Below are 12517 nucleotides of genomic sequence, written 5' to 3' on the forward strand. Positions count from 1 at the left end.
TAAGAAAAGATTGCCCCTGCTTGCAAAAAAATGGAGTATTAAACTCTGTGACGGGCGAAGACAAATCAATTGATTTTGTTGGGAGTTGAAAGCGTCCGAGCAATGAACGTTATTGCGCACACGTACAACCGCCCAGGATTTGGAAATAAAACTACTTACAAATATCATTGAAGCAAAGAGTGTGAGGCGGTGGCTTCTGGCTGAGTTGGCACAGTTGACTGGGCAGACTGTCATCAGTCAGGCATTGCACTTTCCTCTGCATTATACCACTTCCACAAGTCACTGAGCACTGAAATCATTTCAAAACAATCTTAATGGGTGATACAAAAGACTCATTGATGTTAAGTTTAGGGGTGAAATGGGGTTTCATTTTTGAGGCTCATTATCACAGTGCATAATTAACTGATAATTCAACTTATTCCACTATTAGGTGTAGCTACCCAGAAACCTTCCAATTCCTTGTCGTTACTTTAGCTGCTGTAAACTTTAAATACTGTTGGCCTTGAACCAGGTCAGTTTTAACACAAACTACCTCAAGTGTGTATATCCGCAATTCGAGAATAAAAGAGGATGCTATTAAACACAGGAAGCCCCTGTGTTACGAATGGGTTCCATCCCTGCTGTGGGAAGAACAGCTGCCAGCCAGCTTCACAAACTCAGCTGGTGGCCAAGCCTGCTCCACGCTCGCAACTCTGCTCGGCTTAATCCATACCCCGCGTGTTGAAGATCGGGTGAGTGGCGAGCGGAGAGACAATGACAGGGTCCATTCCCACCCAGCAGAAAATACCTGCAGCCTCACAGAAGATGGCAAACCCATTCCGCCCGTTTTCCAAATAGTCGATTGTATGTACGGGCTGTGCAAATGCTGGGCGTTCCTAATCCTAACTTTTCATTCTGTCGTAACATGAACTTGACTAAAACTTCCCCCATTTTGCTGCACATGAGGAATGAACATCAATTGGTACAATTAATAAGAAGTCCAGATTTGCATGGAATGTACCTTGCTCCAGGCTCCCATTCTCCAGCTAGCTGATGGAGGACATTTCTGCACATTGCACCAGTGAACACTGGCTGGTGGTGGCTGTGGACAGCTGTTCTTTGTGGATGACGGCAGGTCATATGAATAAAGGTCTTGGCCAACGTGGACCTCGCTGCAGTATACTATCCGTTGTTGATATCCTGGGCCACAACTTGCTGAACACTGTGTGGTTAAAGTGAGTACACTGCAATTGGTAGTGCTAATCACAATCATAGACCTCGATAGTTACTGAAGCACAATGCAACTTTTAATCTTTATTTTGAAGGTAGATAATGTTAGCAAACTTTAATGAACCAGATAAAAAAACGAAAAAGCAAAATGCTGGGAATCTGAAAGAAAAATGGAGAATACTATCAGATGTAGCAGGAAAATTAAAAAAAAACACCTTGTTTTACATCCGTACAGCAGCATGAGGACCCAGTCAATTATCCCCAATACTCACCATCAACTTGTTAAGTGTCAACTTTTGCCATGACCATGTAAGATTTAGCTTACCTTAAAGATGTAGCATGGAAACGGGTCCTTTGGACAACAGAGTCTATGCTGACCATCGGTTACCCATTGACAACATTAATTGCTGACGTAGTCAACAGTACAGGTGGGTCTGTTCTAATGCCATAGTTGCACTCTTCAGAAATGTTATTAATTATACAAAATCATAATTTTAAGACAATTATCCTCACAGGCTTTTCAAACATAGTGGTCTTTATAATAACTATAAGTTTAATTTTGTTACTGCAACCTAAAAATTCTAAAGATCGCATGTGACAATAGAAGTGATTGCTTGCCAATTCTATTGGGCACATGCAGTGAAACCGACAGACTGTTCTCTGAATGGTGCCCGATTATTTCGGGGAGGTTTCATGGAAACATTTTTTTACAAGGCAGCTTTTTATCTGCTTGCCAACTTCCAAAGTGACTTTTATGTGGTTCCCTAGGTTCCAACTGAAATTTGATTTAGTTGGCTCGCGTGATCCGAATAGCTTCTTAATTTATTGATCATATTTTGGAACTACGCCTTCTAGTAGAACCACCCATAATTACCAAAACAATGTTTAACACCATTCAACCACACTTTAGATAACCATGACAAGTGTTAACAAGAGATATGTGAAAGGTGTTGAGGGGTATTGTATTGTCTGTTGAAGTGTGATCCATTTGGTTCATAATGGAATGGAATGCTATTTATTGTCATTCAAACCTAGGGTTGAACAAAATTTCATTTCTACAGTTTTTTACATTACAAAAAAACCCCACACTTAACACAGTTTACATAAACATCATCCATTCATCACAAGTGAATCTCCAACATGGAAACTGGGAGATGCTGAATGTCGGTCGGGTGAAAGTTACAAATGTCAGCATCCTTACCTGTGACCATTCCCCTGCAATCCAAATGTGTTGGCAAGGTGCAGTGAAACAGCTGTGCACAGCAGGAGGCTTGGACAATGGGTTGCAGTGATGATCTTCTGCCTGTTCCTGGATGTGATTAACACACCACACACTGCGCATCTTCACACCTTTACCACACGACGTGGAGCACTGCAAACAAGAGGCACAGGCTCAGTTGCGGGGGCTGACTGATGTTGGACTTCAGTCCAGCTGCAACTCGAGCTCGATCCAGAAACCAAATGCTTGACTTTACTGGTCATTCACAAGTCTGACACAGGCGTATAATTGCAACTCCAGATAGGAAGCAATACATTAGATACACGAGTTACGGAAGCCAGTCAACCTAACCGTCTACACGTCTTTGGCATGTGGGAGGAAACTGGAGCACCTGGACGATACCCACGTAGACACAGGAAGAATGTGCAAACTACACACACACACACACACACACAGCTCTACAGGTCCGTATTGAACCTGGGTCATTGGAGCAGTGAGGCAGCACCTTTTCCAGTTGCACCACTGAGTTGCTCCATTCTCTGCCCCTGCTAACTGCGAGGCTTGCCTGACATTTTCAGCGGACAGTTGAGAGTCAATCTCTGGTGAGCCTGCCGTCACTGAGAGGCCAGACCGAGGAAGAATGGGAGGGAAAAACCTAGTACCAGGCCATTCAGCCCCTCATGTCTGTTTTATCATTCGATGAGATCATGGCTGTTCTCTCAACTTACTGGCACTTTCCTGTATTCACTCATGTTACTCATAATTCCCTTAATTTCCAAAAAAATCTCTGCCTGAAATATGCCCAACAGCTGTGTCTCAACAGTCCTCCTGGGTAGAAAATGCTGAAGATTCAACAGCCTCTGGTGGATACATTTCTTTGCACGCCAGTCCTGAATTGCTGACTCCTTTTGAGAGAATTGCTCCAGACAATTCAGCAGAGAAACATCAGCCTGTTAAGAAGTTTGAAGGATTCAATGAGTCGAAACTCAAGAGAGTATGTGGCCAATCTGCTTAACCTCTCCTCACAAGACAAGCCTTCATTCCAAGGATCAATTTTGTGAAACTCCACTGCACAATCACTGTTTTACTGCTCACCCCCACTGACCTGAGTTTTAAAACTTGAGATAGACTTCATTATTATAAACTTAAATTGCCCAGTTTCTGTGTTAAAAAAAGGGACTATTTTAAACTGAGGTCCTTTGAGAGTTACTGCTTATTATTCAGCTCACAGCATTCATGAAAATACATCGTACTGCCTAATATCCCTACCATCTGCAGCAGATTAACCCCATTTGTGCAAAATGGTGTGGAAAAGCACTAATAGTTTGAGCTCAAATTGCGTTCTGGTATTCTTTCCAACAAACCTCACTGTACCAGCAGTTCTCCATCACAGTGTGACATCTGAGTCTGTAACACGGTAATTAGCGTTAAGAGTATTTAGGGATTGAATGAGTACAGTGAATGTGCTTACAATGGTCCATAAACACAAGACTACTTTTATACGGCAGGGGATCTGTCTTCAACTCTAATTGCACACAGTTAATCATTTTGGATATGCACTGGATTTCCAATCAGGGTTTAAGAAGTTCTAGTAACACTAGACATCTGAGAAAATAAAATCCTTCTATAAGATTTCAAAGAGCACTGAAAAGAAGAATGGAATTATTAGCTGGTGCATTAATATGTATGTAGTTACAACATCTGATGCACCTAGCATTCAAAATTAATTAGTTTCCAGAACACAAATGGCTAGCTTTGCCTTTCCTGCAGTTAGAAATGAGAACTTACATGGGGATCTTGTGTGGGAAATTGCTCGGCAAATAAAGTAACATGTTTCACATGCTACATTGCAAGGAAATCCCCTGTGTTCTGGGCCATTCACGGCATGATTCAGGCATCACTGGGTGGCCAGGACACTGGATCTGCAGGACAATTTTAATGGGGTTGAAAATAATTGGCCTGGAATTTGCACCCAATGCTGGCCTTGCGGGAACATTCCCACCATCATCTAGAAATCTGGGTGGTGTAGCAGTTCCCTTCTCTGATGTCAAATGTTGTCACTCATTAATTCAAAGGGATCTATGGTGAACCAGAAACTACAAAGTCATCAAACAGCCAATTACACCAAAGGATTCTAATGGGCATCAAGCTGGGAAGGAAAATGCACACTTCTTGACCATATCAAAATTGATTGATTGATTGATTAATTGATTGATTGAAGGACATAGCGTGGAATCAGGCTCTTCAACTGTGGAGCCCACACCGATCATCTATCACCCGTTCACACGAGTTTTCATGTTATCCCCACGTTCCCTACATATTTGGGGCAATTTGCAGAGGCCAATTAACCTACAAAACCTGCATGGTTTTGGGATGATGCCCCGGATCTGCATGTTACAGACCCGGGGCAACCAGGGGAAACCCATGTAGTCACACGGAGAACCTGGAAACTCTGCAAAGAGAGCACCCGAGATCAGGATCGAACGTGGGGCTCTGGGGCCGTGTGTCAGCAGTTCTACACAAGAGATGTCTTCGGCCTTATCAACTGCCAGGCTGAGGCTGAACACAAACTAGAAAAATAACTTTTCATGTTCTGTCTGGCCAGTGTAAAACCTAATGGTATGAATATTGAATTTTCCAGTTATACCCATGAGGTCCCGAGCAAGTTGGCAAAACCTACGCCAAAGAGTTTTAGACTCCCCTGCTCCAGGGAACAGACTAAGGGCATTCCTCTTATCTGTATTCCTCATGATTTTATACACCTCTATAAGAGTCCCCCTCAGTCTCCTATGCTCTTGCAAAAATAAAACATCTATCCAGCATCTCCTTACAATGCAAATCCTGCAGACTTTGCAACATCCTTATAAATCTCCTCTGCACTCTTTCCAGTTCAAGGACATCCTTCCTATAATAGGTTGAACAAAACTGCAGGCAGTACTCCCAATGTGGCCTTACCAATATCTTCTACAGCTGTTAAATGATGTCCCAACTCCATGGAAAAAATAATGTCCTGAAGAATCCAGAAAATGTGGTAAAATCGATCAGGTGCCAGTTTGTAAAGTGTGATGATTGAACGGTTTTTAACATGGGAGCGAGCACTCAGTCCTTTCTTTCTTGTATATATATGTTAATAATCTGGACTTAATCACGGGGAACAGTATAAGGACGTTTGCAGATTACATAAAAACTGGTCAAGCAGTGAAGAGGAAAGCATTAAGCTACAGGAAGGTAGTTGGATGGAAAAGCACCAAATGGTATTTGATGGAAAGAAGTGTGATCTGCACAACCCTGATAGTGCCTTGGCAATGGGACACTATAGAGCACCACTTGCACGACCATGGATTTGTTCTAATTGCGTTTTGTGCTCCTGCCTCTGATGCAAGCAAGATTTTCATTGTACTGGTACCTCAATGTACTTGTGCACATGACCATTGACTTGACTTGGCTTGAGATGGGAAGGTACAGCAAATCAAGGGGAAACAAGACCATGGTGGGAAAAGTGGAGTCAGAAGGATATTAGAACTCCACTGGAGGGGTGAATGGAAACTCAAGTCGGGAAAAGAGCAATCCTCCATCAGATGAGGCTTTCCTACCTTTGCTGAGCCAATGTGCATGGAATCATTGATTGGACATTCACTTTATTTTTTTTCATGTGCAATTCTCATCATAAAGACCATCAAAGCTCGTGTGCACTGCTGAATGAGGTGGAATGGCTTACCAAGATATAAATAGCGCGGAACAAACATTGGTGCCGTGAAATGGTCCCTGGTGTCTCTTCCCTCAACAAATAAAAATAAAAATTCAATGTATTTTTAAATTATGAAACATAGCTTTAAGCATTACTGAGAATTCAGTTTTGTCTCTTGGTTCATACCACTTATTATTTATTTCTGTCAACAGTTATAAACGTTAGAGCTTATTACTTCATCTGTTGGGGTTTGCTAACTAAACTCTTCAGGCAGAAGGCAATGTCCAGTGAATAAATCCATGAAGGCAAGCCTTTTACATGGGATTGACTATACTGATTAAACTAAATGAATCTGATCAGGACTCTTATTTTACAAGGTCATTGCCGATAAAATAATGACTCACAGCAAGGTGCTCCTCGCTAGTATTCTCCACCACAGAGATGGTCTAGTCTACCTTGTGATGGTCGAGTCTACATTATAACCATATAACAATCACAGCACGGAAACAGCCCATCTCAGCCCTACAAGCCTGTGCCGAACACTTATTTCCCCCTAGTCCCATCTACCTGCACTCAGACCATAACCCTCCATTCCTTTCCCATTACTCTTGGCTCATCCCTAAACTCCACTGGGTTTAGGTGGATATGGGATATTAATCAAATTCTGACTATTAAACTGGCCATTTGAAGTACTAAACAAAAAGGTATGTGCAACAGGCCATGTACTGCAATGGGGCATTCATAGCATTTAAGAAATGGAATGATGCCGAAAGTATCTTTTCTACCCCAATGGTTAGTGGTTGCAACACTAATTTTGATCGAACTGAAATGCAGCCTGGTGCAGGGTGAAATATCAGGAATATGAATATGCTACATAAAACGCTCCAGAGAGAACCTGGGACCGTGTCTGAAGACGGTCCTGACCTGAAACATGGTTCATAACTTCTTAAATGATAGGAACAGAATTAGGCCATGCGGCCCATCAATTATAGTCCACCATTCAATCTTTTCCTCTCGACCCCATTCTCCTACCTTCTCCCATAGATAGATATAGATATAGATATAGATATGCCATTTATTGTCACTATACATGTACAGTGAAACTGAAAACTGCTCGTCTTCAGCGCATACATAAAACAAGGAACAGAAGGTAGAAGGGGGAAGGGGGGGGGGATAGGTGCACAATTCTGCGGCGCTACATACATACATACATATATACAGATGGAAGTCCAGGTGTTGGGCTGTGAAGTCAGTGCATGTGTGAATTTGAATTAAGAGTAGTTATAATTCTCGGAAAGCAACTATTTCTGAGTCCATAAGCCCCGACATCCGCAGTAATCAAGAATCTATATCAATCTCTGCCTTGGACTTGGCCTCCACAGCCTTCTTAATTTAGTTTATAGATGCAGCGTGGAAACAGACCCTACTGCCCACCAAGTACGCACCGATCAGCGACCCCCAGACACTAACAACTACTCTACACATCCCTAGGGACAATTTACAACTATACCAAACCTGAATGCCTTTGAAGTGTGGGGGGAAACCGAAGATCTTGTAGAAAACCCATGCTGGTCACGGGGAGAACATGCAAACTCCGTACAGACAAGCACCCAGTAGTCAGGATCGAACCCGGGTCCCTGGCGCTGTAAGGCACTGATCAATCCATTTCCCTCCACAGAAGCTGCCTAACCCACTGGGCTCCTTCAAATTCAAAATTCTTAAGGGGCTGGACAGGCTAGATGCAGGAAGATTGTTCCCGATGTTGGGGAAGTCCAGAACAAGGGGTCACAGCTTAAGGATAAAGGGGAAATCCTTTAAAACCGAGATGAGAAGAACTTTTTTCACACAGAGAGTGGTGAATTTCTGGAACTCTCTGCCACAGAGGGTAGTTGAAGCCAGTTCATTGGCTATATTTAAGAGGGAGTTAGATGTGGCCCTTGTGGCTAAGGGGATCAGGGGGTATGGAGTATGGAAAGGGATCAGGGGGTATGGGTAGGTACAGGATACAGAGTTGGATGATCAGCCATGATCATACTGAATGGCGGTGCAGGCTCGAAGGGCCGAATGGCCTACTCCTGCACCTATTCTCTATGTTTCTATGTTTCAGCTGTCTGTTTTTTATGCCGGGAATGTGTCACAGGCCAGACTCCCCACAACTGAACATAAAGGCCACATCACAGGGTTAAAATTCAGGGACAAAAATAAAAACACATTTAAACAATGCTGTCTGGGATTTTTGGAGACACAGTTTGCAGTTCCTTTCGAGTGTATATCTGGTTTGGCACCTGGTCAAATAACTCTAGGCACTATTTATGCTGAAACATGCAAACATTTATTTGAACTCCCACTCAAGAGGAAGCCCCATAAAAGAAGCCCCTCTGTCATTTCTGACGTTAACTTTTTTCATCTTATCTGGCCATACTTACGTCTTGCCATTCATCTGCAAGCCATTCATGTCGTAGACAGCCAGGCAGCCGGCATTGCTGAGTGCTGGCCGGCCGAGAGAATGGATCGCACGTCTCTTCAATTACCCGACCGACACCCTTCAGCCTGCAGAAGACATCCCTCTGCTGAAGTCCGTCTCCACACGTCACTGAGCACTATCACCAGGAAAAGGTCAGAGAAAGAAAGATAAGGAATGCATTCGCTATTAACGTTTGAAACCTTCCCCTTATACATCGGTCTCATATACGGGTTTCTCTTAAGGCATTTTAAAGTAGAAATTGTGGACAAATGAATGACCTACTCAAGCAGTTGTGTATTTGCAAAATGCTTTAAGTCGTCTGAGAGTTTGTGGAAGGAGCAAATCATGGATGAATTTCATGATTAGGAGAGAGGCTGGTTTAAATAAATGACAAAGCAATTACTTCAATATTAGACTTGGGTTTGGAGTGAAACCCAACCACAAACTAAAGAGCAGCTGTTGAAGTTAGTCGGTCCGTACTCCAGCTATTTCATTCCATCGAGCTCCTATGGATCAACAGCTGCCCACACCCCACACCTGAATACCAGATTTATCCCGGTTATCGAGAGGGAGCGGTGCTTCCACACAAGGCCACATTACAGGGTTTAAATTCTGGGACCAAAACTGTTTGTGCTTGACCTTGACTATTTTGTCTCCAGCCAATTATTGTTGTACACCTCAGCCCTTCCCTCCTCCCCCACCCAAAACCAGATCTCCGGCACCTTCAGGTACAGATCTGATGGTGAAGGGAACGGGAAGATCGGTTGGGTCCGCTCCCGATGAGCATGGCCTCGGTCTTCCTGTGGTTGACTCTGGCTCTCGATGTTGATTCAAACTGATTGGAGATGCTGATCAATCTGCGGACTGATCTTGGATCTGACCAAAGGACAAACAACATCGTCCGTGTGCAGGGAGGTTTTGATCTGAGTGCCCCCAAGCCCTGCACGCCTCTTATGCTCTTCTCCTTCCTGATGGATTTGGCAAATGGTTCTATACAGCCCTGCCTGGCTCCAGATCTGATAGAGAAGCTACCGGCTTCCCATCCATTGATTTGGACTGCACGACAGATGGAGCAGTTGATCCAGTACCTTATCCCCTCCTCAAAACATATGTTGGTGAGCATGTCCATCATTTATGTGTGCGATCTCCTGTCAAACGATTCCCCTGGTCCAAGGTGACCAAGCAGGTGTCCTTGAGGTGATGGTATCCACGAGTAGCGCCAGCCTGCCTGAGATTTTCCTGCCAGGTACAGTACAGGTTTCACCTGTTCCAGAGCAGACTTGACCCAGTTGGCGATGGCTTTGGACAGGATCTTATAGTCCACATTTAGCAGTGAGATGAGACTCCATTTCCTGATATCATTCTTCTCCTCCTTTTGCTTGTAGATTAGGGTAATGCTGCTCTTCCGCATGGAGTCTGATATGCTGCCAGCCAGAGCCATAGCATTGTACACTTCCAGCAAGTCTGGAGTACAACTCAGCCTGTAAGCCATCGCTTCCGGGAGTTTTATTCCAGTCAAAGAAACGGATGGAGCCAGTCATCTCCTCTTCAGTGGCTGGTCCAGATTCTCCCACTTGCTGTCCTCTAAGATTTCCATAACAGAGGATGGGAAGATAAACACAAAATGCTGGAGTAACGCAATGGGTCAGGCAGCATCTCTGCAGAAATAGAATAGATGTCGTTACCTATACTTTTTTTTCCAGAGATACTCCCTGACCTGCTGACTTATTCCAGCACTTTGTGTCTATCTTTGGTATAAACCAGCATTTGCAGTTCCTTCCTACATATAGAGGATAGGATGTTTTGGGAGGCTGTGCTGTCTAGACCTTTCTGTCATACAGACTGGCAAAGAAGGATTTGCAGATCCTCAATCTGTCCGTCTGCGAGGATGTTACCGAGCCGTCCTTTTCCTTAAGGCTGTGGATCACAGAGCACTCCGTGTACCACTTGGCAGCAAAGATTTCTGGATTTTAAAATGACCTTGGAGGACTCTGTGGCACAGAGCGTGGCTTGCCAGCTCTTCGCGTTTCAATTCCCTAGAATGGGAGCTGAATCCAGAACTCTCTGATTCAGCGGTAAGAAAACGGTCGACTGGCCACGAGTTGCAGTTCCAGAATCTGTCCCACAATCTGTACGAAAAGGCAGCAACACTTCCGCCTAGATAACCATCGGCACAGGAGCACCTTAAGGCTACGTGCTCAGCCTCCTGCTCTACTCACTCTGTAGTGATGATGACTGTGTTGCCGGACACTGTTCCAACTCAATCTTCAAATACGCTGACGACACCACTGTTGTTGAACGAATTACATATGACGACGAGTCAGAGTATGGGAGGGAGATCGATCGACTGACCAAATGTTGCCACAACAACCTTGTTCTCTACGTCAGTAAAGCCAAGGAATTGATTGCTGACTTTGAAGATGAAGGTCAAGGATTCACAAACCTGTCTTCATCAAGTGGTGGAGAGAGCCAACATCATCAAATTCCTGGGCATGTATATCTCTGAAGATGTCGTGGACCCAGCACATTGATGTAATCACAAAGAATTCCCAACAACGCCTCCACTTCCTCAGAAGGTTGAGGAACCTTGGTATGTTAACGAATATTCTCTTGTACCAGTGCACAGTGGAGAGCATATTGACTGGTTGCATCGCGGCCTGGTTCAGCAACTCAAACGCCCAGGAAAGAATAAGATTGCTAAAAGTAATGAACACAGCCTGGTCCATCACAGGTCCTGACCTGCCCACCATTAAAGGGGTCTCTAGCAGTTGCTGCCTTAAAAAGGAAGCCAGCATCATCAAAGACCCACCCAGGCCACACTCTCATTTCACTCCTCCATCGGGAATGTGGTACAGGAGCCTGAAAACTGTAACGTCCAGGTTCAGGAACAGCTTCTTCACTACAACTGTCAAGCTATTAAACACTACCACCTCCAAAAAAGCTCTGAACCACATAGCCTTGTGGGCATCAATTTTGCCTTTGCATTATTATTGGGTATTTTTAATCTATATCTATATACTGAACTTTTTTGTTGTTGTTTATTACGGCGTTTACAGAGTACTATGTTTACATTTCTGTTGTGCTGCTGCAAGTAAGAGATTCATTGTTCTGTTTCAGGAAATATGACAATGCAACATTCTTGATAGTAGTGCAGCACATTTATACTGCAATATTCATTTTATCGAAAACTGATTTCAGTGCAGTAACCTTCAATAAGCTTGTTAATTTTCAACGTTTGTGGCCCTTTGGTAATTCAAAAGTAGAGAGTTTTGAGATATCTGGACAACAGCATTTGGGGTCTGAGGTTGCAAGTCATGACAAAATATTCACCGAATTTAAGTTGAAGGAGAGTAAAAGTTATTTTTAAATCATTTTGAAATGAATGTGTAGCAAAGATCTAATAAATATCCCCTGCCATCCTCTCCAGTACAATTACATCCTTCCTGTAGTGTGGCGACCAGAACTGGTCTATAGTCCTCCAGCTGTGGTCTAACCAATGTTTTATCAATTTGAACTATAACCATATGCTATATTCTATATAAATATGCATATGCCTTCTTTGCCACCTTATCTGCCTGTGCATTCACCTTTAGAGGTCTTCCCTCTGGAAGGCGACTCCAGACTGTCAAAGCTGCCACAGTCAGACATAAAAACAGCTTTTTTTCCACTAGTAGTAGGTCCACTCAATAACCAAAAATCTGTAGCCTCCTTTTGCTCTGGAATTTTATTTAATCCACATGTTTAATTGATAATGTTTTATGATTAATGTTTAATGTTTTATGTGTCATTTCTAACTGTCATGTTGTCACTTGCGGACAGAGCACCAAGGCAAATTCCTTGTATGTGAATACTTGGCCAATAAACTTATTAATTGAAGGTACACAAAAATGCTGGGGAAACTCAGCGGGTGCAGCAGCATCTATGGAGCGAAGTAAAT

The 12517-nt window shown here is 43.4% G+C and overlaps 1 protein-coding gene across 3 annotated transcripts in view; it reads right to left on the reverse strand.

The window, feature by feature from the left end:
• Positions 1-12517, reverse strand: part of LOC129706277 (A disintegrin and metalloproteinase with thrombospondin motifs 20-like) — a 270471-nt gene that overhangs the window by 24421 nt on the left and 233533 nt on the right. For all 3 annotated transcript variants that reach the window (XM_055650461.1, XM_055650462.1, XM_055650463.1), the window contains 4 exons: positions 8543-8716; positions 2411-2581; positions 1001-1201; positions 160-289 (listed from right to left, as the gene is read on the reverse strand). In XM_055650461.1, coding sequence (XP_055506436.1) covers positions 160-289; positions 1001-1201; positions 2411-2581; positions 8543-8716 — 676 coding nt within the window. The remainder of the gene's footprint in view (positions 1-159; positions 290-1000; positions 1202-2410; positions 2582-8542; positions 8717-12517) is intronic.

The sequence above is a fragment of the Leucoraja erinacea genome, chromosome 19 (assembly GCF_028641065.1).
Source record: "Leucoraja erinacea ecotype New England chromosome 19, Leri_hhj_1, whole genome shotgun sequence".
Classification (NCBI taxonomy): domain Eukaryota; kingdom Metazoa; phylum Chordata; class Chondrichthyes; order Rajiformes; family Rajidae; genus Leucoraja; species Leucoraja erinaceus.